Here is a 26,800-nt window from a genome sequence, read left to right on the forward strand (position 1 = left end):
TTGCTGAAGCTTTTCAAAGCAAAAGTGGAATATACCTGAACACTTGGAATGCCCTTACCAGAATACCAGTCCACTTGCACAACTAGCATTGACAGTTTTCATATACTACCAAAGACGAATCCGTCCTGATCTCAATCAAACTAGAACAATCTGAATTTAACACAGTTAAATTTCTCTCAACATATTACAATCAATATTTAACATTTGTGGTCCATACATACACACCTCACAAACATCCAGTGGTCCTATTTTACAATTCAATAACCCAGTGACGTAGACATTTTAACTACTGAATCTCATTTCATTTCCCTTTTACTTGGGTATTTTTCCGAGATGGACTCATCATCATCAGGCACCCCATTTTGTAGATAATAAGCGGACCTCACACAGAAACCAAAATGTCATTTCTTTTGCGCCTAAAAATACCTGACTCCTACAGTCCTATGCTTGTTTGGTTGTACAAACTACCCAGAAAGACCCAGGTTGGAATTGGCTGGAAATATCTCATTACAACAACTACCGACACAAACTCGCATAGACTATTTTACATAATGAATGCCTCAGATATTAATATTCGGAGCAATATTTGAAAATTTGCTCTAGAGTTCCGGAAAAGCGAGTTTTATCCTCCAAATTATCTTCAGAAAAGGAAGCAACAGTGCACAATTACCTGTTTATACAATTTAAAAAAAGAAGTAAACATAATGCAAACAAGCAAATCATGATAAATCCACTCTACCTGGGTTGTGAAACAGTCTGCGCTGACCTGCTTGAAATTTGCAACACCTGGGAAACACATCTACAGAGCCTAAAAATTCTCAAGTATCCAATTGCAAGGTTACCAATTGTAGCTTTTATTTCAGCAGAAAGCACTTCAGGTAGAGATTTCTGCATCACAGCAGTGGAAACTTCTAGGTGATAAGGAAGAATCTCTGAAGGATAAACCCCACTGTTTCACAAATCATGTGATTAGATAAATTGGTATGACTGTCTGACAAGAACATAAATGTACAAATCAACGTTCATTTAAATCAAAATGAAAACAGCAGACAACAATGACTGTCTCAGTAGAAGTTACAAGGCAGACATAATAACTTCAAGGTTCAAGCCCACTCACTTAAGCAGAATCTATCAATTTATTGGAGAAAACTATGGTGCAACGGTGGTACGGTATCACCGTTGCACCCAGCCGTTGGATCCCACTGGATTCATTCATTCAAGTGGATCCAACGGCTGGATACAACGGTGATACCGTATCACCGTTGTACCACAGCCGGACCCCAATTTATTAGTTTGAAAATTAGAAAAGATTTTACAATTCCAATCAAAACCGGTCCTAAGTTTATGGCTGGACCAGGTAAGCATCTTAACACCTAACTAATCAAAATATTAGACAGGCAAATGAGCAATCAAAGCAAATCCTTATTTTTTCTTTGACCACAGGACCTTCCACCACACCCCCCCCCCTTTCTCCGGCACGGGGGTGGGGATCTATGATGGTAATTCCAGACATCAAATTTGTTTTTAGGATGTCTGGGGCTGAACTGAGAAAACAGTTTACCTAACCGACAAATCTCAAAGTGCAAATATCACTCATACAGGATTTATCAGCCACCGCAACCTCAACAATGAATTTAGTGAATTTCATTTATTCTCCTATAAGCAATAATTTCACCACATTGAACAATGTGACGCATCAAATCCAAACAATTCAAGAAGAGGGCAGGGACTTGTAAATATGCTTGATGAAGTCCAAAGATGCTAGTCAGTTGGATGGCGTTTAAAAGCCATTAAGACTTCGAATGCCCATAACTGTAAAGAACAACACCACCCGTCTAGAAAAGATAACTACATCTAGAGATTGTCATTCATAACAGGAAAACTAGCTAACATCAATATTCAAGTAAAGAAAAATTTAACCACATAGATAAAAGTTTGCAGAATATACACATGATACACTAAACAATACAATCAGCAGGACTTACCAATTCAAACATGTCACATCAAGAGTCATTGTCACTTTCCTACAACTATTAAAATCGATGAAACGAAGCTGCAAATCAAGCTGCCCAGCTGCAAAAACAAGAAAATCATAGATAAGCATCTATAAAGCATTAGTCATAAGCTCCTAGTCCAACAAACAAAAATTGAGTCAACATTTAATATCAAGGTAGGACAACATTTAATATCAAGGTAGAAAGGACACTGTTTACTGAGATCACAGCATACATGTATATAATAGGCAACTACAAATAAGATCCAAATCCAGTTAAATGTTGGCTGCTTGCAAACAAGGGAATGCAAAGTTACAAGTAACGTAACTGCTATTTAAGAAAAATATGCATTTGACAGATAAATAGATACTGTTGAAAAACAGAGGCAAAAGAAGGTAATAAATTACCAGATGGAGAGTTAAACTTTGCGTGGATCAGATTCCTAATCTCTATCCTTGCCAGCTGTACTTCCTCAACTACTGCTAAAAGATTATGTAAAACTGAACTGGTTTTCTGCATAATCAGAGCACATTTAAGTGCATAAGGAATTGCCAATAATCTTCCCTACTTTTACTACTCATAAAAGAATTATATATCTCCAGCCAGAACAACTGTAAGGAACCAACAAAGAGATTGCTTTTAATCACATGCTTAGTTTAATCATGGGGCAAAGATGCAGGACTGCAAACGAAGCAAATAGCTCTGACTCAGCACAGCTCAACAATGAACTTGTTTACTTAGATGAAACAACCTCAAATCAAATTTCGAAGACTAAGCAAGAAAAGCCTAAGCATGTGCTGCTTGGGTTGATAACCTAATGTAGAATGAGCTTGACGATTTATACATAATATTCTTTAACCTCCAAGTTCATTTGTACAGGCACTGAATGTAATCAGTACTTGTCATTCAACAAATATATACCTCTTAACATGTCAAAACGTAGTATTCAGTAGTACATCATATCAGATATGTTTCTTATTTGAGTCGAATTTCACAGCCTATTAAACCTCAAAAGAAGTGGCAACTAGACAACTGCTAAGTGTGCATAATATTTACTTCTTTTGGCTTTGTGATTTAAAGCTCACAACAAATGAAGGAGAAGAAAGCAGGAAAAACAAAGAAGTTAAGGGAAGAGACAGGAGAAAGACCAAGTTCCAGAACCAAAAGCATATACGAGATGGAGCAACCTACTTGCGTTTCTTGTGCCAAACTCTTGGGACCAATAGACTTCTTGGTGGACTCAGCATTGAACAAAAATCCAAAGGCAACACAGGCATCCATGTTTGGGAAGTTCTAAAGAACAAAACGACTTGATTTAGAAATGAGGAAAACAACTATATACATTAAAAAAAGAAACTAGTAAAGCTTACCTTTGTGATCTTTATATCATTTACTTTTTTTGAGACGACCATGCTTGAAACTGGATTGGTTATTTTTGTGAAGCTTTATTCACAAAACAAAAGTACCCATTAAATATGCCAATATCAAGAGATGCAACATATAGTTTATATAGAACTATGATACCGATTTAATAAAAAGATCTAGCAAGTCGCACCTTTGGCAGATGAAGCCAGAGTAGTTGAGAACAAGACAGTGATTAGAATTCTTCATTTCCAAATCATCGATTTCCCACAGCTGATGGAACAGCAGGCACGATCAATCTCTCATTCACAGAAGACATATTAAATGTATGTATCAACAAGAAATACAGCAAGTGTAGCAATACCTGCAAATCCTGGCATATAGTTCTGCAACACATTCTCTTTTTCAGTTTCTCATTAAGTAACATGAGAGTATCTGCACAACTTAGTTCACCTTTCATCTTAAAATAAGTGTGAAAGGATTTAACTAAGTTCTTTGTTTTTCTATCTAAACTTTCAACCTCTTGTCTCATTCTGGTCACACTGTCACCGGCAACCTGGCACAAAAGGGGGGAAAAAAATATGCAGTTCACCGGAAACTTGAAATCAATCCAATACTTTTACCTAAAAGTTTCTCAAGATCATGTGAGCATAATTGACACACGCCCAAGAAAAGCAAGCAGGAAAATAATTAACATGGGTTTAAGAAGTTACATCAATCTACTTCTGTCAATTACGCAATGTTGTTAATTTGGAGATTCAATGGACTAAAGATGCAAACAGAAGTTTCAAAATAAAAATTTATCACTCCAGAAACACATATCAGATTGCCTACAAAGAAAATTTTACTTCTTAATTTTTTATAAAAAAGAGGAAATTCTGAATGAAATGACGTAGAAAAATGTTTTACCATTCTTATGCAGCTAGGCTTATACAAAAGATTTACAAATTAAAAGACACTTGCATATCTGATTTTTGCTCCCAGACTTAACTGACATGCATACCTCATGTTTGCTCCCAAAATTTACGAAGGATGAATCATGGAGATCATCATCAACTTGAGTATCTCTATTAGCAGGGGCAGACAGATGTCTGACATAATTCAACTTCAAAGTTTCAAACTTCTTAATTTTAGAGTCCAATAGCCGTCCTCTTTTCTGCATTCAAGTAAGAAGGCATGTAACAAATAATCATTTTTAGAAAAATTAAAAAAAATAATCCATTGAAAGTACCAGAAATTTGTCATGCTTCATGTGTGCAATCTGAAACATTGCCTTTGTATATACTATTTTGTAAAGCAACAATCTTGTTTCAGCAACTCTGCAACAGCCAACTCATCTCATCAACAATTTTATGCTAAACCAGTTTCCACCATCAATATATGCTATGCAGTCAAAGAACTACAAAAGAACCCACCTGCTTCTATGTCTAATATTACTGGACCGATCGTATGGTCTCTTTACATGCCAACCAAAGAACAGGGTTAGGAAGGAAATAGACTAATATAAGTTTCTTTTTAGGAAATTGAGTTCCATAAAATAATGATTTAATTGTTTTAGTTTTTAACTTATAGAACAAACCTGAGACAGGATTTCAGAACAAATCATCTCATATTTATAAATCTTCTGCAGGTGAGCCAAAATATCTTCCAACACAGCAATCTGCAGATTGACAAATTGAGTAAGCAACAATTAAAGAAGAAGAAATGATGAAATTTAGGCAAATAAAAGCAGCAAAAAGTAGTTTAATTCAAAAATTTTAGGTTTGTTCAAACAGGAGAAATATTTTTTTAAAAAAGGGAAACCAGGTACATACTGCTCCTGTATTCAGCTTCTCAATTGATGGAGAAAGAATTTGGTTTGTCTCGGCTGAGAACTTCAGTGAAATCTGCAAGGTGATCTCAAAAGTTATAAAGGGCTAGACGGGCATAAATAATCATCTATGCAAAAATCTTGTTAGGCTAGAAGGAGAGCATAACTATTTAGCAACATGTTACTCATACATCAGTCCAGTGCTTCAATGTTGCGTCAACTCCATTCTTCTCGTTTCCCTTCTTACTTCCATCAGATTGTTCAATCATCAACTCCAAGTCAGTACCTCCACTTTGATCAACTTTAAGCCTTTTCTGGATCCCACCGATATTATAGGCATTATGTGCATCCCCAAGAACTATTTCTTCACTTCTAATTTTCCCTCTAGAAGAATTGTCAAAATCTTGCACATAAAATGAATTCTGAGAATTGTAAAGTACTTGGAGACAATCATCATTAACATGTTCATCTGAATTGGACTTGGAAGATGATCCACTTCTGCTGAAATGTGAACGGGTACTGAGTGATGAATCACCTTGCTCTTTCCTATAAGGACTCCAAATTGGCTCTTTCCAAGTAGGACTCTGATAAGCAATTTATAAGAAGGGCTCTGAGTTCACTTTTGCACTTCACTTAGAATTTTGGACTTTATAAGCATCCAAGAACACCAAGAACACCAAGAATGTGAAAGCCAAGAGCAACTAAATAAAAGAGCTAGTGTTTGCAAGTAAATTAAGGGAGAAGGACCAATACCTTCAAAAGCAATGGCTCATTTATGGTTCTCAGGATATTTGGCGAAGTCGGCACACAAGTAGAGGCTTTTATCTTATCCCCAGGGAGTTCCCCTTTGGTCAAGGATGGATCATTTGCAATTTGGAGATTCTTATCTGGGGTAGGCAATTGAAACTTCATCAAATTCATATCACCTGAAAGGGTTTGGAACTTCTTAACCGTTTCAGAAGCCTTTAGCAAAGCAGATGTATAGATGTCTCTGTCATCCACTCTTTTTACTTTAGTAAAGTCTGTGAGACGGTTAATCTCAATAAGAGGTGAATAAGAGTTGGTTCTCAGCTCAACTGCCAAAGAGTCCAAGTTGTTAACCGTGCCAGTCAAATGGTTACCACTAGTGGCATATTCTATTGAATTCCCATCTAACCCTGAATCAACAAGACTTCTACTCTGAGCATTGTGCTTCAAGTTACCAGAAACACTGCCATGAGTTTCTGCCGGGGATGATAACTTCTGATCTAAGTTCTTCATTGGAGGTGACATAAATGTATCAAAGTCATTGGTTACTTTCAGGTCTTTTTTAAGATCAAGCGTGATCTCCTCTGCTGAAGTATCAGAAACCGATACAGCCAATGGTCCCTGCATGGGATTATTTGACATCAAGAGATGCTGAATCTTCCCTGGCATAGTCAACCGAGCATGGGAAGCTGCTGCTGCAGTCACCTCAGTTTGCTTGTCTTCAGAAGGAATGGGATTGAACACATGATCCAGGGATTCTCCACCTTTTATAACACCTATTTTATTTTGGTTCAAACTGCCAACGTTCTCAGGGGTTCCATCGCCATCGCCATCTGTCACCTCAGTTTGTTTGTCTTCAGAAAGAATGGGACTGAACAAATGATCCAGGGATTCTCCACCACTTAAAATGCCCGTTTTATTTTGGTTCAAACTGCCAAAGTTCTTTGGGGTTCCACCACCACCACCATTCATGTTGGTTGTAATTGCATGTTCTACATTCTTCCTATCAGCACTTAAAAAATGCTTCTCCAAATTCATAACTGAGGCATCCACGTGCTGGAACTGGAGATTTCTGCCAGTTTCTTCCACAAAATTATTGACAGGAGATGCTGAAGACGAGAGGTACTCTGATAATCTACGTTTTGATTTTTCAATTTCCTCCCTAAGAACAGATGTATGGGCAGAAGGACTAGAAATTTTAACCTTCAAATGACTTTTCTGAATAGTTGAAACTTTCTCACCTACTTCTATATTTTCCTTACTAAAGAAAGAACTGGTTTTTTTGGGGGAAGGAGTAATAGTAGTATCAAGAAATATCTGCTTTCGCTTAGCAGATAACAAGATTATGGAACCTGATAAAGGAGATCCTGGATGTTGATCTGGAAGGTGCACAATAGGAGAATTATGTGTTCTATCTGCAGGAGGATTTCCTTTGAGCAAGTTCTGTGGGGAAAATAAATCTGAAGGTTTATGCTGTGAATTCAAACCCGTCCAATGAACTCTGTTCCCAATTACATCTGGTGGGTTGTCAAAACTACCAACAGGGATTTCAACATTCAGCATGTTTGTCCCAGTTACACCTTCAACAAAAGGGTTCTTTACCTGTGTTGGTAAAACCAAAACAGGACCAAGAATCAGATCCTTAAATGCCAATGAATAGCAGACATTGTTTGAATATCTATCCACTTTACGAGTTTCATAGACTGACTACACCAATAGCATGTGGGGAAAATTATTTAAAATATCAACAGAAAGTACATTGCTGACCACCACAACAAAGAATGTTGACAAATGATTAACGATAACAGCAAAAGCCCAAAATTCTGCATCACATATGTATTTCAAACCAATTCAATAGCCAGTACAAAACACCAAAGAAAACAGTCATGTCCTATTGGTGCCATCACATTGACACATATAATTTTATACAGAGTAAGATTCATGGGAGCACAAGTTGAAAATATGTAGAAAAGTAAATATAAATGTAAAAGAAAAAAAATATGCGACAGCAATAAAAATTGATTGTTGTTTGTACAATATCTCCCAACAAAAAATTGCAAGTATTAGAGTAAAATGTAAAAACTGAAGACATCAACTAAGTATAGTCCCTGTAATCTGTCTTTTTAAAATTCTTCAAGTGGTCAACTTTACTCAAAATGTAAATCTGAAAAAACTGAAGTACTATGGAAAACAAGCAAATTACTTTCCTGCAAGCAGGAGAAGTTCTTACATTATTTGGCTGATTAGGACTTTGGATGTGGTCACCGGCAGGGGCATCAGAAACTAGATAATCAATTCTACTGGAAGGGCAATCATGAGTAATCAGATCAGTGACAGTGGCCATAGAACCACCATTTGACTCGCCCGAAGAAGAATGGGCCATAGGAACTTCCGCTGCATACACATCATCAAAACCAACATCATGCATATCAGAACTGCTGTTGTCCTTTTTGTCCAAGCTGCCACTCCCAACATCATTAAATATAGGAACCTCACTCTTTTTCAGTGACTTTGTATCAGCGGCAGAATCAAACAAAGAATCAACCAGTATATTCTCGCCTGATTCAGCTAAAAGTGCTTCAAGTGCAGGAGATAATCTTCCATAATCATACTTGTGAGAGTCATCTCCCACAAGGCTCATATCGTTAGAATCTCTACTGCCAGTGACTTTACCAACAGCCACAGGACTTTGCCCAATAGGCTTCTTAGGTTTTGTTAGTACCATAAAACTTCCAGGATCAGATGAAGTGGACACATGGGTAGGCGTTTTCTCTTCAAAGGCAAAAGTTTTCCCCGTTGGTGTCTTGAGGTCACCTGACTCTGACCTAACAAGACTTCGGAAATGCATGGAAAATGCTGTTGAATCCATTGTAATATCATGATTGTCATCAGAAGCAGCAGAATCAGATAACCGCCCCGATCTGATGAAACTCGATGATACAGGGCCAAAAAAGTTTTCTTCTGCAAAATGAAATAAAAACAAGTCCTTCAATACTTCTTTTAACGCATTTTTTAACTTTCTCAGAAAAAGAAAGAATATCATTACTGATTTCCCTGTTGCAGACTCTCCATTCATGTATCACCTAGTGATGGCTATCTCAATATTGCATGATCAAAAGATTTATAGTAAAAGCACAAAAATTATTAGCCAAAAGACTTCCTGTTCAAACAATTTTTAGTCTCCCTCCACAATTACCACTAATTTATTTTTTTTTCCCCTTATTTCAACTAGTGGCAAAATCTATTGTTTACAAACAATTGATAACATTACTAGCACATAATCTACATCTCATATCTGACAGCTGCCACAAATTCACCAAACCCACCGTTTATGAGCATTTAAAAACTTACAAAACAAAATGAAACACTGACCGTCATTAGAGGTAGCAGAGCCAACTACACTACTCCCAGGGGACGGCGACCCCATTGGCTGTAAAAAAGACTTCCTAAAAACAACCTCACCATCGTCCACCGGCGACATCTCCTTGGAATCGTCACTGTCGACGGCCAAGTCTCTAAAAAACCCGAGCACTTGACGATCATCCTCCTCCGAGCTCGATTTCCGGCCGGAACCCTCAGGCGGCGTCTCATAGTCCTCATCCCGGTTGAAAATGTGCACGGACGTGATCTCTCGGTCGGCGAAACTCACGCGCCGCAGCCGTTTCTTCCGTAGAGCGACTGTTTCTTCGTCGGTCTCGGTGTTGAAATGTTCGTCGGGATCTTTCGAAGCCATGAGATTCGATTTTGGAGGAACGTTGAAAAGGATTTCGATTCTTAGGGTTTTTTGAAATTCGAATGTTGTTTGGTTTTGTATTGCGGGAAAGTTTCTATTATATGGCAATTTGAATTGAACGCGACTGAGAGTTTTCAACTCCACTTACCCGCTCTTCTTGTTTCTTAAATGTGATGCGAGCAAAAAGGCCACCCGGCAGCCAGGCAATATCCACTAGCCCATTTAATTTTTATTTATTTAAATACTTGATAAAAAAAAATACCGAAAATACAATTTAAATATGTATTGAACAAAATATTCAATTTTACTTTCATTTTTTCTTTTTACCTTTTTATATAATATATATATATATATATAGATAAAATGTGTATTTATAAATAAAAATTGTTGTACAAATTATTTTCATATAAATTGGTGTGTCTCTAATTAATTGAATGAGAATAAAAAAAAGTAAAAATAAATCACGAAAATTGTGTGGTGTTTTCTATTCAATTAATCATATTATGTGATCAAAAAATAATTTATTTAATAATTTGTTTCACGACCCGACCCCTGAGTACTTGAGAATTAGGAATATTTTAATTGTTACAATACTTAGAAATAATATCCGAACAACACTAAAATAATGAGAAATTTGATTGAAGCACCTATTTACCTCCATATTCAAGTCAAATTCTAGTAAACCTTATAAATGCAATAAATATGAATAAAATATATCTAAATCTAAAGTTAAAAGACTTATGAGAAGACTCTAAATTATAACAGAATAATCGATTGAAAACTATGTACTTCTCAATTATAAGAAAGCATCCGACTCTCATTTACTCTATGTTGTCGACATCCCACGACCTGAAAAAGCATGAATGAGCTAATGCTTAGTGCATAGATACAAGCTATTGAGATTTTAATAACATTAATACAACAATAGATAACCATATATTAGTAAAGCAATAAAACAACTTTCACACACATAAGCAATCTAAAATATGTACATGCTAGCTCAACAACATTTAATCAAACAACAAACGTGCAATCATCATACAATGTCAAATCACATAATTGAACAAGCTAACATCCCATTAATAATTATAGTCAATAAACATAGCATAGCCTAAATGAAAGCCAACACAGTCACTTGTTGTCCTTATGGATACAGTGACCACCCACCCTGGAGACTACGGAGGGATGAAGTAAAATGATTTAATATCTTTTCTCAGAGCACAAATTGATTTTCACCCTTAAGGATATAGTGACCACCCTTGAGACTACGGAGGAATGAAGTCAAATGATTTAATATCTGTTATCGGAGCACAAATTGATTTTCATATAAATATGGCAATCTTAATTTCAAAACTCTATAGTTGATGGTTGACAGTAGTAAAATCAATTAGTTTTTAGAGAAATTAGGTGGCAATTTGGGTCAAGATTCGTTTTATTCAAAATGAATTAAATGGATTTGGGTTCGAAAAAATTAAGTTATTTAATAAATGGGTGAATTCGATTTGATTCGTTAAATTAACGAATCGAATATGGGTTCGTTTAAAGATATTAGTTCGTTTATTTGTTTAATAAATGGGTTATAAACAAATCGAATACAATCTAATTGTTTAAAATTCGTTTAATTAAATTACTTATTTATTCTTAAATATTTATGAAAATTTTTAAAATTTGAAGGTTAATCTATTAATTATTTTATAATAATAAGACAATATATAAATGAGATGAAAAACTTTATAGTTTGGATTATTTATTTAATTTCTGTAAATGAATCATATTCTATTCGATTTGTTATGGATTCATTTATTATTAGGATAAACGAATAATGAATGAATTTAGATTCAATTCGATTCGTTTATTAGTTCTATTAAACGAATGAAAAGAATCGAACCGAATATTTATTTAATAAACGAATCAAATCCGAATCCTAAGATTTTAATTCCCTTAATAAACGAATCGAATTCGAATGCATAAAATTTTGACCCAATTCATTTAAGATTTAATTATATCATTTGTTTTGCCACCTCGAAGAGAAATATGGCAACTTTAAAAAATTCAATGATGGGTGATGAGTGACATTTTGAAGAATATGACAACTCTAAAAATCTGATGATGAGTGGCCTGATGGAAAAAATTCGATGGTAGGTGACAAGTTGTAAAACCAAGTTATTTTCTTTAGAAGAGTAGGACAACTTTAAAATTCAGTGGGTGATCTGCTGGAAAATTGCATCAGCCATCTCGATAAACTTTTCAGTTTCAAAAACCAAAACACCCATAACTGCATAAACTACCTATAATCACTCCAATCAACATAAAGTCAGTTGTTTTGACAAAAATCACTAGCATGCAACCAGTACATAAAAGGCCGATGCAATTTGATACAGATGGTGAAGAAATTCTATGAAAATCACTCATTCTTTTCTTCAGAATTTCGATAAAATGCATACTAAGACATGCAAGCAAGCAAGAAACTTTCAACTACTAAAACTCACAATAACCAAGCTATGCAATTTAGATTTAAAAAAAGAAAAAAAAAGGCCATGCAATTTAGAGAAATGGTTAAGGAAATATATATATATATAAAAAAAAACCTATTTTGGCATGCATGTAAAAGATTCATCCCAAATTTCGGCCTCCAAGAGTAAAATCAGTAAAGTTTCAGCAATACCCATATTCCCTTTAATAAATTGATGAAATACTGAAATCATCTTTATGCATGTAGAAAACACAGCAAAAATTTTGTTGTAAGAAGCAGCCGAAATGGATGTCTGGGTTCAACACCACTAATATGGGTACGAAGGAGATTGGGTTGCCATTTTGCAAATTTGAGTTATATTTTAACTTGTTAGAATTCCATTTCAGTATATGAAATAATATTTTTGATAATCTTGTCACAAATATTACAAGAAAGGACTTTCTGAAGAAAATGGAGTCTATTAATGGCTCCCATGCACCATTAGCAAGGCAATTTTTTTTTTCCTTTTTCGAGATTAGCAAAGAAAATATTTGCCCAAAGCATAATCCCTACACAGGTTGGTAAAAGATCAAAAGTACATGAACAGTGCAAAGCCATTGAAATTTCTGAACTGTTCAATATCATGTTTTTTCTCAGGTTTTTCCATGCATAACAAAACACATAATCTGGGAAAATTCTACCAACCAGATGCACCTTCATCTCAATTTCTAAAGCTCAAAAATGCATGAGATTTAGCCATACAATGCTCGCCATGGCTCTTGAGCATCTTTAGATTCTTGTGCTGGATTCCAAATGATTTTTTCTCTCCGGAAACTCAAGCCAGTGTTGCTCGCCAATAAATCTCCCATCTCATGAAGTATCTGCAGAATCAATCATCAGTCACAATTTACCAGATGAAAGAGAGAGATTACACGTTACTGAATAATGAATTGTAATGATTGAACATAGATAGATTATTGAATACCTGAAGCTCTCCTCCGGAAGTTTTATTAGAGTGGCTTGTAGTTCTTTGGCCAATAAGAATAAAAGTTGGCGACTTCAAGATGCGCACAAGCTGCAAGAAGCAGGCTAGAGGTTCACAATGAATCTGCAATGACGATGGTGCCTTCTGGGTTCTGGCAGCCATGGCTTGGGTTATGTCTGTCTCCAGACCTATTTGTAAGCCATAGAGTGAAACCTTGCTTTCACTTGCTGCCAAGCTTTTCTCTTGCCCCTTAAGCTTTGATGACTCCACAACAAAAGGGGCCAAAAGCAGCGGCAATGTGGATGTTTCGCAATTTAATTGTGCCAAAACTTCACTTATGGCACACACCAGTGCTGGTGGCTCATAGTTTTGCAAGAGCAACACCGAAACCTGGGTAGAAAATGAATAAAGAACACATAAAGTCATGATTTACAAAATTAAACTCTAAGCTTTGGTTAATCAATAGTCTGAAAGCTGCCTGTCTATGCAGTCCAAGCAGGATTTTTTAATCTTACAAGTTGTGTACTTTAGATAAAGGAGATCAAGGAGTAGTAGAGGAGGCTAAATGCCAGTGATGAAACTAGCAAAGAAGTTTTCTACTTTCTATTTCTTTTTATATGAAAATCTGTCAATCAAACATCATTGACAAAGAATACCTAACATATAAGTTTGGAAAATCATTTTATAGATGATCGGATGTAGGAAAACTCTTACATTGATAAGAAGAAATATTCCACAGACAATGTCTGCATACCAAAATAAACAACACTAGACACGGAGCATTTTGGTACGGAGAGCAGTAACATAAAGAAATTAGGAGCAGCCAATAACCCTCCCGATCGATTTAGTTTTACAAGAGAAGCAACAATTAAACATTGAACAAATGAACATACCCACCATTTTCCCCCCCCTTTTTAAGTAAACTTACAGAGATTTTGTCATGCTGATAACTCCCAACATATGCAACATCAACTGCATAGGTTACACTTAATGCAGTAAAGCTAAATGACTTCCCAATTTGTTAAGAACAAAATAAATTTGTTTCATCCAAAAATAATAAAAATAAAAATAAAGGAAAGCAAGATAGCGCCAGAGAAATCAACAGGATCTCGGCCTCTCTCTCAAAACAATGCTCCTGATCATCTACAAACCACAGACTTCCCCATTCTAAAAGTGAGGGAGTTTGTCAGTCCTATTTGCTACTTATAAACTGCTGTCTGATATATATACCCATAATTCCACCCTGAATATTGAAATGCATTTCTTCTTCTACTAAGCATATACCGATGATACCTCTATCCCTTATTCCTTTTTACCTTATGTTTCAGCTATATACTTTGAAAGATTGAAGATCAATTGGTCTCTTTATAATTCAAGTAAAAATTAGATTTTTGTAACCAATTACAACTTTTTAGCCCAAAGACAATTGAACTCAAGACTCTTATTAGCGCACTGGCCAGTACAAATTACTTGGATTCATCAATATATGCACCCATGATTCATAATGCCACAAAAATTACATAAATAAAGTTTATAATATTTCAATAGACCAGTTACAGTTTATGCTGGAGAATCGCGAAAAAACTGTACTTGAATTCCTTTTTGTATCGGCCTGTTCCGTTAATTCAATAGCTTTTTTCATTGCTTTTCGAAAAGAAACTCGATTTTTTAATTGGCCGGCTATAAATTCGGCAAGAATATTGGGGTGTCCGTAAGGATTTGTAATTCTTGTAATAGCAATGTTTATTTTTCGAAAAACAAAAACAGTGATACCTGATAATTGCCTTTATCATCGATGAAGTGAACCAGCTGGCCGCGTGCTTTCTGTTCTTTAATTCCATATCGCTGCTCCAATGACAACTCGAATGATTCTTCTCTGCCGATAATGAAACAAAAGCAACACCGCCGCATTTATTTTCTAAAAAAACTAACTAGAAACAAGAGAAAATCTCAGTTTGCTAAAGGAGTAACTAACAGTCTGCGATAAGAGGAGCTAGGGTTAGAGTGAAGAGCGTCAGCGATGGCAGTCACTAAGCCTTCTGGGTCTCTCAATAGGAAGATGAGTTTCGGAGCAACCTTCATCGCTTTGGCGTTCAGAAGAATTTCAGTTATAAGATTTGATGCAGAGCAGGAGCAGCCAAATGATCTACTAATGCAAGTGTTTTGATTATTCAATTAGAGTAAAAGACTTTTACGACATGTCGGTCAATATTTACTCCGGAGTTAAAACGTTACTATTTGTCGATTATTTTTTATTTATAATACGACATGTAGGTTTCTGTTGTTAATTAAAAAATGTCAAGGTTATTTATTTTTAAAATTTAAGAAAATGATCATTTTAAAAAATAAAGCCATAAATTAATAATAATAACGGTGCCATTGGCAAGCAAATAAGGTGGCGCGAAAGCAGCACCAGATCTCAAAAACAGATATCGTCGCCGATCACCGACAATTAAAAAAGTGAAAAAAAATGCAGAAGACGGCGCAATCATGGTTCACGGGAGGTCCAAGCAGCGGCAAGTTTAAAGAACAACAACAGAAACAATCGTCGCTGCTCGCTGATTGGAACTCTTACGCCGCTTCTCAAGAATCATCATCCGATTCCTCCGCTTTCGATCTCGAAGCCGCCGTCCGCACTACCTCCGACAAATTCACCGGAACTTTCAACGTGTAATTTTAGTAAAACCTCATGTCAATTTCCTTTTTACGTTTTTCTTTCAAATTTGATATTCTTTATGCTGATAGTGATTTAAATTGTATCCAGCTTAGGGTGCGTGTATATTAAAAAATAGATATTTTTGTACAAAGCATTACATCATTCAATGTTACGCTAAAATTGTACTCCTTCGAACTGTGTGGACATAGGGTGTGTTTATGCTTATGATATGGTTGTGCTTGAGTTTGAACTTTAAAAGCACAATGGCTAAAGTGTTTGATAAACTGTAAACACTCACTTTACTTGGTAGCTGATTTAAAAATTAAAAAAAAAAAAATCTCACGCCATCTTTTCTTTACAACTAAAAGTGCATTCTACATATGATATCTTTCGTACATATTAATTTGATGTGTAAGTTGATATTGAAGTTGGGTCATATTGTTATCTTGGTAATCACTTTATTCTCAATGTACAGTGCTTGGTTTGATTGATTCTTGTTTGAATGGTTAGGGTTTCAAAAGGAGTCAGGGACTTACCTGGGAATTTCCAAGCTTCCACCAGCAATGTCCCTTCTGGGAAATCTTTTTTGTACTTTGGTTTATTTCTTGCCGTTGGAATTTTCTTTATCTTCATCGCATTCACTATGTTCCTTCCAGTCATTGTCCTGGTGCCGCAGAAATTTGCCATCTGCTTCACTATCGGTTGTGCTCTCACTGTTGGCTCGTTCTTCGCTTTGAAAGGTCCTAAAAATCAGCTTGCTCACATGTTCTCTAAAGAGGTAGCTTATCTCGTTTCAATTATTTTGTACAGATTTTCGTTAAATCTTCTACAAAAGCTATCAATGTACACTCAGTGCACAATTTTGAAGTCTTTTCTACAAAAATGCTTCGTCATTAATACTTTCTGTTTGATTTTTTGCTTTCAGAGGCTTCCTCTTACATTGATATCTATCGGCAGCATGGTAGGAACTGTGTATGTTTCCATGGTGCTTCACAGTTACATTCTCTCTGTCCTTTTCTCTGTGTTACAGGTATTGTAACTTTTATAATACTTTTGATTCTTCATAATCTTCACTTGTGACTTGATCTCACCTTGGGGAACAAGGCCACTACCTTGATCTGGTTGGCGCTTGTTCTGAACCTGAGTTAAACCTCGAGATGGTGAATCATCCATCTCACTGCATTCTGCTGTCCACTTGATTTTGTCCTAAATTCTTAACTTTGATTATGTGTTCATATCAAAAGTAAGTTGGTCTTTAGTAGAAATTGAAGTCCTTTTCGAACTTGCCAGGTCCTTGCACTAGCATACTATGCCATTTCCTGCTTCCCGGGAGGATCCTTCGGCCTGAAGTTCCTTTCTTCATCACTAATCTCTACAATACGGAGATGTTTTGGAAGGTGACAATGATGTTAGCTTTTTCACATATTCTTTTTTACCATTCTCGTTTACACAGTTAAATTGGTATTATTTTGTAAGATTCAAGATGTCAATATAAACAATGAAATGGCATTCAGAATTACCAATTTCTTCTTTTATGTGTTGTCTTGGGAGTTTTTTATATGAATTTTGCCTTAACACATCAATTTAGCAGAGGACTCGAAATCCTTCAAAAGTTTCCTCTCAATCTGAAAGTTTATTCGAGAGAACCTCAAAGCAGAAAACACGAACTGCTCTTTCGTTTGCATGGTTAAGAGGCCTGTCGTCTTCCTCGAAAGGACAGGCTTGTCTTATACATGTGTCAAAGAGGAAGTTCAATTCAGTTTATTCTATGGACAACTTGTTAACAACAAAATTTGTTGCATTAGCTTTTCAACGCAAACAACTTGATGAATGGCGAAAAGGTTGCTAACTATTTACGAGAAAAAGTTGAGACTATAGATTCACTTATACATTTAATTAAAACAATAAAAAATAATAAACACATATAAACAAGTTCATAAAATCCAAAAGAGTATCAGGCAACATCTCCCAAGATATGTATCCTAGCCTCACACTATTTTACTCTTTCAACTCAAACAAAAATGAGCATATAGGCTATTTATAATTTGGAAATATAATTCCTCAAGTCTCAACCCCTCAAAATTGTAAAACATGCTGCCCCATCTCAGGAGATTACAAGACATAATCAACATAATTTACAACAATATAAAGGGCTCTCTAACCCATATAAGTCTCATAGTGAAATAATGCAAACAGCAACAGGTTTGGTTGCATACATACCAATGATTAAAACTTAATACTCTCACTCAATCTTCCATGCATAAAGAAACAAGCAGAACTCAGGTGCTGTGTTACTTCTTGATGAATTTCTTGATGAATGATACTTGCTTCCGTTGCTATTATCACTGTCACCTCCTCCTTGGCTGCTGCCTTCACTTTCTGAAATTTCAGGTGCATTTGGCTTGAATATGAACAATCCATGGCCTGTTCCAGGGGTACTAAATAACCAATCATGCACATCCCAGAAAACTTGCACTGGTTGCTTGTCTACTAACACAGTCTGATTTCCTCTAAACTTCCACTGCAGATTTCTCACATGAACCAACACAATCCCATCTATGCTAATCCACATTTCAGGATCTTTCGGCCCCAATGTTGAACTCTCAACTACAATGTCATGTTCCCTTTTTCTCTCATCAAATTTAGCTCTAGTTCCAAAGCTTTTCTTTGCAAACACATTCTCTTTCTTGTAATACTGCAATGCCTCAACTAGTGCTGGCCTTGCCTTTGTTCTCTTATAAGCCTTTTTCTTATAATCTCCAAGTAACAACACAACTTCCTCCTCCCAAACTAGAGCAACATAAAAATCCCCACAAGGCTCAGGGCCACCAGAAAACTTAGCAGAACGAAGATCCCAGTAAATTTCAACCTGGTTACCCTCGACGTCAAGGGATTTATACCCTTTCTTGCTCCAAAAATGCCATGGCTTAAGGTCAACTTTGCAACTATAATGATAATCACCTTCTAAACTATTTATCATAATACTTAGAGAATGATTCATTAGATTTTTGCACCACAGGACAGTCACATTGCGTAAATAGCCTGCGATATGAGTCTGGTAGCCACATGTGACTGTGCTTTGAGCAGTCTTGTTTGTTACAGGATCCTCTGTTATTTTTTCTGCTAACGGTGGATTTGCCATTGAATATGCTCTTATTGGAAATGCCATTTTCACTGCTTGATAATAGTTATTATAATAACATTAACAATGCACGTGAGATGAGCCTAAAGGTTGTATGTAACAAGAAGAAAAACTTTATGACAGTTTCATGTTACCTGAGAAGAGTCATGAGAGTTGAGCTATCTGGGTTCTTGGCAAATTGTTGATAGCACAACTGCTTGATGATATTGCAAAGAAACCCAACATATAAAATGTGACGGGAAAATGAAAGAAATTTGCAAGAAAATTTTTTGTTTCGGGAAAGGAAAAACGGAAATGAGGAACAAACATGAATGTGTTTGTTATCAGTAAAGAGGAAAATTCTCAATCTAGAGGCTGTAAGAAAAATGGTGGCCGCATTAAACGGGGTCCAACAAATTTGCCTCTAAATTCTTTTACTATTTAGAGACTCTTATGCCTACTCAGTTTCAAAGACAGGTGGCTTGCAAAAATTTGGCAGTTCAAAACCATCAAGAAATAGAAGCAACTAACGGCTAGGGGCCGTAATGATGATATATAAAACTTTGAAGGGCTTGTAAAAGTTTGGCCGTTCAAAATCACCATACCTACAATATTACATTATGATGTGTAAAATTAGAATAGCAAATTGCGGGCACGGGCCTAAATAAGAATTGGTAATAGACTCAATTCTTCTAAAAGTCCGTACAAACGTGAATAGGTATAGCCTGGGTGGGGTTTTGACAGGTTTAGGCTGGCCTTGGGTTTTAATTAATTTTTTAAATAAATTTTTAATAAAACTAAAAAATACAAAAATATTAAAATTAAATATGATTATCCAATACATAATAGATTCATATTTCAATACATAAAATATTAGCAACACAACATAACAAACCACAAACTCAATAACTTTTAATTTGGCTGTTTCTTTTTTTATTTTTTAATTTATAAATTATTAATTTATAACTTAATTGATTTTTATAAGCTCTTAACAGACCCATTTACAACCGACTTTAAACTTTTGACCCATGTCCAGACCCTTATGTGGAGGGCTGGGTCAAAAATTGCAGGCATGGGCTGAGCTGCCAGGTTTTTTTTTATTTTTTTTATTTTTTAACTCACCCTATGTGCAATCTCAAAAGTCAAAACATTAGGGATAAAATAAAATTAACCATTATTTTAATAAATTATTATATATATATATATATTTATTATTTATTGTTACCTTTTTTTTTTTATACAAAATTGTTTGTTTGTACAAATTTACAAAAACAAAAAATAAATAATTACTGATTGGGCTTTTCACCTTTTCCATCTCTTTCTAAGCTCCATAATTTTTTTTTTCACCATTTGGAACAAACTAACTTAATGAAATAGAGCTCCCGTTTGTTTTTAAGAGCTTCCTCTATCATCGTCTTGTCGTGTACTCATTGTGAGTCTCTTTCCTTACGATTTTCTCTGAAAACAACTAAGGATGAGAGAAAGTATAGAGTCATCATGACTTTCATTAGTCACTCCTGAGAGTGAGTGGTTTTTTTAGTTTCTTCTTTCGTTTGCTTTTCAAGTTCCCTGATAGCAGTCTTTATTGAGTTTCAGCATTAAAGTCTCCTTTTGTTTTGTTTGGTTGGTTGGAGTAGTTGTAGCGACTGGTAAACAAGCAATTTCTGTCATTATTGTGTGCGTTTTTTTCAAAAATCAGATGGATGCAGAGGATTTAATCAAAAGATGTAGAGCGATAAAGTTAAGTGACGAGGAATAAGGGAGATTTTCTTTCAAGAGGAGTATGAAAGCAAAGGGGGAGAAGATCGTGGCAGGTTGTCTGATTGGTAAAGTTCTTCATACGAGGAAAGTGAGTATAGAAGGTTTGAAGTTAGCAATGAGCAGGGTGTGGAAAACCTCTCGTGAGGTAAAAATTGAGAAGCTTGGCGATAATGTTTTCATGTTTAAATTCGGATCTGAGGTGGATAAACGAAGCATACTGGTGGGTGGTCCGTGGCATTTCGATAGAGCTCTTATTGTGCTTGTTGAACCGGTTGGAATAGGAGACATCAAGAAGCAAAGTTTCAGTCAAGTTTCTTTATGGGTACAAATACATGATGTGCCTATTATGTGTATGTCCAAGGAGATGGCAACACAATTGGGGGCAGTGATTGGCAAGGTAGAAGAAGTAGACACAAATGATGCAGGGGAATGCTTAGGCCCATTTTTAAGATTGAGAATCTCGGTGGATATATCTAAGCCTTTGAAGAAGATAATTGAGTTAGAACAAGATGAAGAAGATGCAGAGGATATCCCCATGAGGGTAATGTATGAGCGGCTGCCTGATTTTTGCTTTTGCTGTGGGAGGATTGGCCATCAATATAGGGAATGTGCCCACTACATATCTCAATCAAAAGATGAACTAGCATATGGCCCATGGCTCAGAGCAATCACCATAACGGAAAAATTAAGACAAAGCAGGAGAAAGGATAGATGGGATACGGATTCAGGCGGGTTCCAAACAAGGTTTTCAACTCCCACAAAAACAGACTTAGGGCGAAATGGAGAACCAAAAGGGCAGATAAAACCAGCAGAATCGGGTTAAGGAGAAGAACCAGACGGGGCCCAAATTAACCCGGGTTTGGATAACTTGGATATTGCAAAGAATGGAGACCATAGGGCAATAGAAGGATATTTAATGCATGATGTTACCAAGCAAGGTGGGCTAGGAGCTAGCTGTAAGGAAAAAATGGATGCAGCTGACAAGGGCACAGTGCATCGGGAAAGAGATATGAGATCAGAATGTATGGGCGGGAAAGAAAAAGAGAGGGAAACGGGAAATCAAAACAAAATTTTGGAAAATGGACAGTTCTCCAGCCTGGAAAAAGCGGGAAAATTTGTGCGGGTTATTGATGATAGCAAAGGGGCTTTAGTAACTATAGTTGAAATTCAAAAAACAACTGAGGTGACATCACAAATGGAGTCGGAAATTGAGAATGCAGACAATGGGCCGAGAGAAGACAGAATAAAACCCACAAAAAGAAAATGAAAACTCCAAGCCCGAAGTGTGGAAGACATCGTGGGGGCAAGGGAGGGGATGCCCAACTCCAAAAGGCTTGCTAGTTCGATGGATTGGGAGAGCCCGCGATAAAAAAAGAACAAAATTAGCAGCTCACAAACTGAAAAACGTCCATCTCACTATCAGAAGGTTCCTGTAATAGGAACGAAGTTGAATTCAAAAAATGAAGAAAGTGCAAGTTGGGTGAAGGATCGAAATGAGAAGAAAGAGACATCGGCGGAGGCTGGGAGCTAGCCCCGCCGACAACCATGAAACTCATCAGTTGGAACGTTCGAGGGCTGGGCAAAGCTCGAACGTTCCGTGACATCCAGCAAATGGTGCAGGAGCATAGGCCTCAAATTTTGTTTCTTTGCGAAACAAAAATGATGCCTAAGCAAATGCAAAATACAGCAAGAAGATTACAGTTCCAAAATTGCTTTGAAGTCAGTCGGAAAGGTTTGGGAGGTGGGTTGGTTATGATGTGGACTTCGGAGGTAACGTTAGAGGTAAAATCCTTCAGCAACCACCACGTGGATGCTGTTGTTCATAGTGAGAATGGAAGCTATTGGAGATGCACTGGGATTTACGAGCACCCAGAATCAGACAAAAAAAGGCACACCTGGGAGTTGTTGAGAAGGTTAGTTGCTTTAACATCGCTACTTTGGTTATGCTTTGGTGATTTTAATGAAGTGCTGAATTTAAATGAGAAGCTTGGCGGGAAAGAAAAAAGTGTGAGTAAGGTTAATGATTTCAGGGAAACAATTAGAGATTGTGAGTTACGGGATTTGGGTTACTCTGGTTACCCCTTCACGTGGTCAAATAAAAGGGCTGGTTCCCATATCATTGAGGAGAGATTGGATCGATTTTTGTGTGATAGTAGCTGGGGAAACTACTTCTAGGAGAAAGCAGCTATGCATCTTGTCTTTTGGAGTTCTGATCACACTCCAATTTTGATAGAGGTTTTGGAGAAGGGTAAGGGTAAACGGTATATGAGGGGAACTTTTCATAGAGTCCATTACGAAGATATGTGGAGTCCGTACGAAAAATGTAGGGAGATAGTAAAACATGAATGGAAGGATGGGAGTTGCTGGACCAAGAATAACCCGGTTGAGTTGTTCAGGAGAAAGTCAAAAGAATCCTTGGCTGATTTAAAAATTTGGAGCAAGCAAGAGTTTAATGGAAGAGATAAGAAGCTGAAGCAGCTAAAAAATAAGCTAAAAGAGATGAAAAATCAGTTTAGCCACTTTGATAATAGGGAGGAGATGCAAAGGATTGAAAATCAGATTGACAATATTTTGATAGATGAAGAAATTTTTTGGAAGCAAAGGTCAAGGGCAGATTGGTTAAAAGAGGGAGACAGAAATGCAAAGTTTTTTCACGCAAAAGCTTCAGCTCAAAAGAAAAAAAATCGGATCAATGGGCTGGAAGATGAAAATGGCAAGTGGATTGAAGAAGATAACAAAGTGGAGCAGCTGATTTGTGACTACTTTACCCATATTTTTACCACGACAAACCCTTCACAGAGCCAACTACATGCAGCCCTTGAAACTGTTCCAGCAAAGCTCACAGAGGATATGAGAAAGTTTATGGATCAACCATTCACAAATGAGGAAGTAGAAGGAGCTCTTGCTCAAATGTGCCCTACAAAAGCACCAGGTCCAGACGGGCTCCTTGCAGCTTTTTTTCAGAAACATTGGAGCTCAGTTAAAGAGGGAGTCTTCAAAACATGCTTACACATTCTAAACGAGGGAGGTAACCTAGCACCCTTAAATCATACTTTTATTGCTTTGATCCCAAAAACCCAAAAGCCTAGGAAAGTGTCGGAATTCCGGCTAATTAGTCTTTGCAATGTCATTTACAGAATTGTTTCTAAGACAATGGCTAATAGGCTTAAGCAAATTTTAGATGACATTATTTCCTCAATGCAAAGTGCTTTTGTCCCTAGTAGACTTATCACCGATAATGTTATCATTGCATATGAGTGCCTAAACAAAATCAGACAGAGTAAGGGAAATAGGGAGGGTCGGGTAGCTTTAAAGCTAGATATAAGCAAAGCTTATGATCGCATTGAGTGGGTTTTTGTTAAGGGTGTAATGCAAAAGCTGGGTTTCCCTAAAAAATGGATAAATTTAGTAATGAACTGTATTTCTACAGCAAGTTTTTCTGTGTTGATAAATGGAGTGGCAAAAGGGCTAATTCATCCCCAACGAGAGCTAAGACAAGGCTGCCTCTTCTCACCATACATTTTTATCATGTGTGCTGAAGTTTTTTCTAATATGTAAGTGCATGCAGAAAATAAGAACCTTGTCCATGGTCTGAGATTCAGCAAAAACATTTCAGTCACCCACCTTCTTTTTGCAGACGACAGTCTGATTTTCTCAAGAGCCTCTAGCTTTGATTGCAAAAATTTAAAGAGGCTTTTTGATTGCTACACTGCAGCCTCTGGACAAGTTTTTAATTATGAGAAATCCTCTATGTTCTTCAGCTCTAATACAAGCAGCAGCCATATGGAGGAAATCAAAGGGATTTTTGCTTTAAATGTGGTCTTAAAACCTAAAAAATATCTTGGTTTACCTTCTATGGTGGGGAGGAAAAAGACTAGCTTTTTTAATGATATAAAGGTGAGACTTTTGACCAAGTTATCTAGTTGGGAAAGCAATTTTTTTTCCAGTGGGGGTAAAGAAGTGTTGATTAAAGCTGTTGCTCAGGCTGTGCCAGCCTATGCAATGAGTGTTTTTAAGATCCCTCATAGCTTTTGTGATGACATTGAGAAGGCTATTGCTCGTTTCTGGTGGGGTTCCTCTGAAACAAAAAGAAGCATTCACTGGACAAGGTGGGAACGGTTGTGCCACGCCAAGATAAGGGGGGAATTGGGTTTTAGAGATTTCTCTAGTTTTAACCAAGCCTTAATTGCTAAGCAAGGGTGGAGAATTCTGCAGCACCCTGACTCTTTAATGGCAAAGATTTTGAAAGTAAAATATTTTAAGCATACTGGTTTTATGGATGCGAAATTGGGTTCACACCCGTCTTTTGTTTGAAGAAGTATATTATGGGGTAGGCAAGTGCTCTATAAAGGCCTAAGATGGAGAATCGGCAATGGGAGTCAGGTTTTAATCTCCAGTAGCAATTGGATAAAAAACCATTAGCTTTCCAATTTGGTTCCATATCCAGATCTACCTCCTGAAACTGTAGTTGCTAACCTTATTGATGAAAGTCACCAATAGAAAGAAGATATGGTTTTCCAGCATTTTTCAATGGATGTTGCAAAGAGGATCACAAGAACCCCTCTCCCAAAAACTCCCCAGCAGGATCCTGTCATTTGGAAATATGATAAGCACGGAATTTACTCGGTGAAGAGTGGGTATCAATTGGTTGTTAAGCAAAAATTCCAAAATTATCCAAGTTGCTCAGATGTTACCAAGTCAAGGTGGGAGGTGATATGGGCTACGGATCTTCCAGAAAAAGTCAAGATTTTTATTTGGAGGGCTGCTCAAAATCTTCTCCCTACAGTTGGAAATCTATGGAGGAGGAGGGTGGTGAAGGATTATTTTTGCCAAAGATGTAATTGCAGAGGAGAGGATGTCTTCCATGCTTTAATAGAGTGCATGGCAGCTAAAAGGGTTTGGAAGTTGACTGAATTTTATGAGGATGTAAAGCAATTAGCTTGGCAAGACATGTTGAGTGTGCTGCAGGTTTTAACTGTGAAGAGAAAAAAGAATGAGCTGGAGCTTGTTGTTGCGGTGTGCTGGGCCATCTGGTACTCTAGGAATCGTTTGGTGTTTGAAGGAAAGGAAGAAGATCCAAAAAATTCAGTGGCCAGAGCAATTGCTATGGTGGAATCATACATGCGAATAAAAGTTCCAAATGAACAAAATTCTTCAGGCCATAGCAGAATCAGTCAACTAGAATGGGCAAATCCTCCAAAGGGGTGTTATAAAGTCAACGTTGATGCTGCAATCAATGTTTCAAACCAAAAAGCAGGGTTGGGGGTAGTCATTAGAAACTCTGTGGGTAAGGTTGTTGCTGCAGCAGTCCAAGGAGCTCCATATAGGGGAGATGTGGCGTGTATGGAGGCTGAAGCTGTTCTGTTTGGTATTCAGAGTGCCCAACAAGCAGCTGTTTTCCCAATAATTATTGAGTCAGATTCAAAGGAAGTGGTGGATCTATCCTTAAAGAAAAAGATCAGCAAGACTGAAATTGAGTGGAAAATTGCAGAAATCCAAGCAAATCTGGAAAATCAGAATGTGTCCTCGCTGTCATATGTCCCTAGAAGCTGTAACTCTATTGCTCATTCTATTGCAAAGATAGCTCTAGGTTTTGAAAGTCAAGTCTTTTGGCTGGAAAACTTTCCAGAACATATCAGGTGTACTCTTGCTAAGTTCATCAATTGAAAAGCTTTACTTTTCTCATAAAAAAAAAAAAAAAAGAGCTTCCTCTATCTGTTTAATTGTATTTCATTTTTGTTTAGGTAACTTATGAGAAATAGTATTTATTTATTATTATTTGAGTCAAGCATTTAATTATTATTTTGGCAAACAATTAAAGAATTCTTTTATGTGTGACTTTGTTTAACAGTCTTTAAAACTAATAACGTAATAAGTAATTTTTTTAATTTCTATAGTTATAGGTTCTTAGATGGTAAGTAATTTACAGTTGACTAAAGAATTCCCCGCTACCAAAATAATATATCTAAAATGATGACGTAATTGATAATTTGGAACATTGTGGATTTAAAAAGATCTATGGATGTATAAGTGTTAACATTTAGTTATCGGAATAAAAGTATTATTATACGAACCCCGTAACCTGAAAATGATTATTTTAATAACTAATTGACATTTGACACCCCTTTCTAAGTGATGCTCTAGTTTCGGCTGATCTGTCCAACCTAAATCTTGTTCAA

At 36.5% G+C, this 26,800-nt stretch overlaps 6 protein-coding genes across 10 annotated transcripts in view; 3 read left to right on the forward strand and 3 right to left on the reverse strand.

Moving 5' to 3' along the window:
- Positions 1–126: 126 nt before the first annotated feature.
- On the reverse strand, positions 127–9,838 carry LOC102630105 (uncharacterized). Of its 4 annotated transcripts, none has more exons than XM_006469347.4 (17): positions 9,286–9,837; positions 8,144–8,874; positions 5,920–7,515; positions 5,358–5,750; positions 5,171–5,242; positions 4,936–5,016; positions 4,772–4,812; positions 4,588–4,675; positions 4,360–4,512; positions 3,721–3,912; positions 3,550–3,629; positions 3,365–3,437; positions 3,186–3,287; positions 2,402–2,507; positions 1,986–2,073; positions 740–949; positions 127–670 (listed from the first exon to the last, which is right to left on the reverse strand). In XM_006469347.4, exons 1-17 carry the CDS (start codon positions 9,644–9,646, stop codon positions 667–669), a joined length of 4,371 nt encoding a protein of 1,456 aa, XP_006469410.1. In that variant the 5' UTR covers positions 9,647–9,837; the 3' UTR covers positions 127–666. The 4 variants fall into 4 exon arrangements, with proteins under 4 accessions (XP_006469410.1, XP_006469412.1, XP_006469411.1 ...); XM_006469349.4 differs by having other exon boundaries at positions 767–949; positions 9,286–9,836; XM_006469348.4 differs by having other exon boundaries at positions 127–638; positions 9,286–9,836.
- Positions 9,839–12,694: 2,856 nt separating this feature from the next.
- Positions 12,695–26,800, reverse strand: part of LOC102629811 (uncharacterized) — a 64,924-nt gene continuing 50,818 nt past the window's right edge. Inside the window, exons 2-5 of one of the 2 annotated variants that reach the window (XM_052433224.1) lie at positions 15,059–15,234; positions 14,857–14,959; positions 13,084–13,473; positions 12,695–12,979 (exon numbers count right to left, since the gene is read on the reverse strand). In XM_052433224.1, coding sequence (XP_052289184.1) covers positions 12,851–12,979; positions 13,084–13,473; positions 14,857–14,959; positions 15,059–15,165 — 729 coding nt within the window. In that variant the 5' untranslated portion in view covers positions 15,166–15,234 and the 3' untranslated portion in view covers positions 12,695–12,850. Of the gene's footprint in view, positions 12,980–13,083; positions 13,474–14,856; positions 14,960–15,058; positions 15,245–26,800 lie in introns of those variants that run through there. The other variant, XM_006469346.4, reaches the window with a different exon arrangement.
- LOC102629531 (protein transport protein SFT2-like) lies at positions 15,430–17,274 on the forward strand. The gene is made up of 4 exons (XM_006469345.4): positions 15,430–15,753; positions 16,250–16,517; positions 16,665–16,769; positions 17,030–17,274. Exons 1-4 carry the CDS (start codon positions 15,554–15,556, stop codon positions 17,138–17,140), a joined length of 684 nt encoding a protein of 227 aa, XP_006469408.1. The 5' UTR covers positions 15,430–15,553; the 3' UTR covers positions 17,141–17,274.
- Positions 17,778–19,921, reverse strand: LOC102629245 (hypothetical protein). The gene has a single exon (XM_006469344.3). It carries the CDS (start codon positions 18,906–18,908, stop codon positions 17,982–17,984), a length of 927 nt encoding a protein of 308 aa, XP_006469407.1. The 5' UTR covers positions 18,909–19,921; the 3' UTR covers positions 17,778–17,981.
- On the forward strand, positions 20,162–26,409 carry LOC102626150 (uncharacterized). Its single transcript, XM_015527403.3, has one exon. The coding sequence runs from the start codon at positions 20,644–20,646 to the stop codon at positions 21,442–21,444; it is 801 nt and encodes a 266-aa protein (XP_015382889.1). The 5' UTR covers positions 20,162–20,643; the 3' UTR covers positions 21,445–26,409.
- On the forward strand, positions 25,131–26,288 carry LOC107175700 (uncharacterized). The gene has a single exon (XM_015527391.2). The coding sequence runs from the start codon at positions 25,131–25,133 to the stop codon at positions 26,286–26,288; it is 1,158 nt and encodes a 385-aa protein (XP_015382877.2).

The sequence above is a fragment of the Citrus sinensis genome, chromosome 2, assembly GCF_022201045.2.
Source record: "Citrus sinensis cultivar Valencia sweet orange chromosome 2, DVS_A1.0, whole genome shotgun sequence".
In the NCBI taxonomy this organism is placed as follows: domain Eukaryota; kingdom Viridiplantae; phylum Streptophyta; class Magnoliopsida; order Sapindales; family Rutaceae; genus Citrus; species Citrus sinensis.

Excerpts from the sequence above, each read along its gene's own strand:
- LOC102630105 (XM_006469347.4), bottom strand. The coding sequence starts at position 9,646 with ATGGCTTCGAAAGATCCCGACGAACATTTCAACACCGAGACCGACGAA. Across the intron at positions 4,513-4,587 it reads TGAAGCATGACAAATTTCTG|AAAAGAGGACGGCTATTGGA; the intron begins GTACTTTCAATG and ends ACTTGAATGCAG. Across the intron at positions 2,074-2,401 it reads AAAGTTTAACTCTCCATCTG|CTGGGCAGCTTGATTTGCAG; the intron begins GTAATTTATTAC and ends TTGTTTTTGCAG.
- LOC102629531 (XM_006469345.4), top strand. The coding sequence starts at position 15,554 with ATGCAGAAGACGGCGCAATCATGGTTCACGGGAGGTCCAAGCAGCGGC. Across the intron at positions 15,754-16,249 it reads TTCACCGGAACTTTCAACGT|GGTTTCAAAAGGAGTCAGGG; the intron begins GTAATTTTAGTA and ends TTGAATGGTTAG. Across the intron at positions 16,770-17,029 it reads TCCTTTTCTCTGTGTTACAG|GTCCTTGCACTAGCATACTA; the intron begins GTATTGTAACTT and ends CGAACTTGCCAG.
- LOC102629245 (XM_006469344.3), bottom strand. The coding sequence starts at position 18,908 with ATGGCATTTCCAATAAGAGCATATTCAATGGCAAATCCACCGTTAGCA.
- LOC102626150 (XM_015527403.3), top strand. The coding sequence starts at position 20,644 with ATGAAAGCAAAGGGGGAGAAGATCGTGGCAGGTTGTCTGATTGGTAAA.
- LOC107175700 (XM_015527391.2), top strand. The coding sequence starts at position 25,131 with ATGGTTTTCCAGCATTTTTCAATGGATGTTGCAAAGAGGATCACAAGA.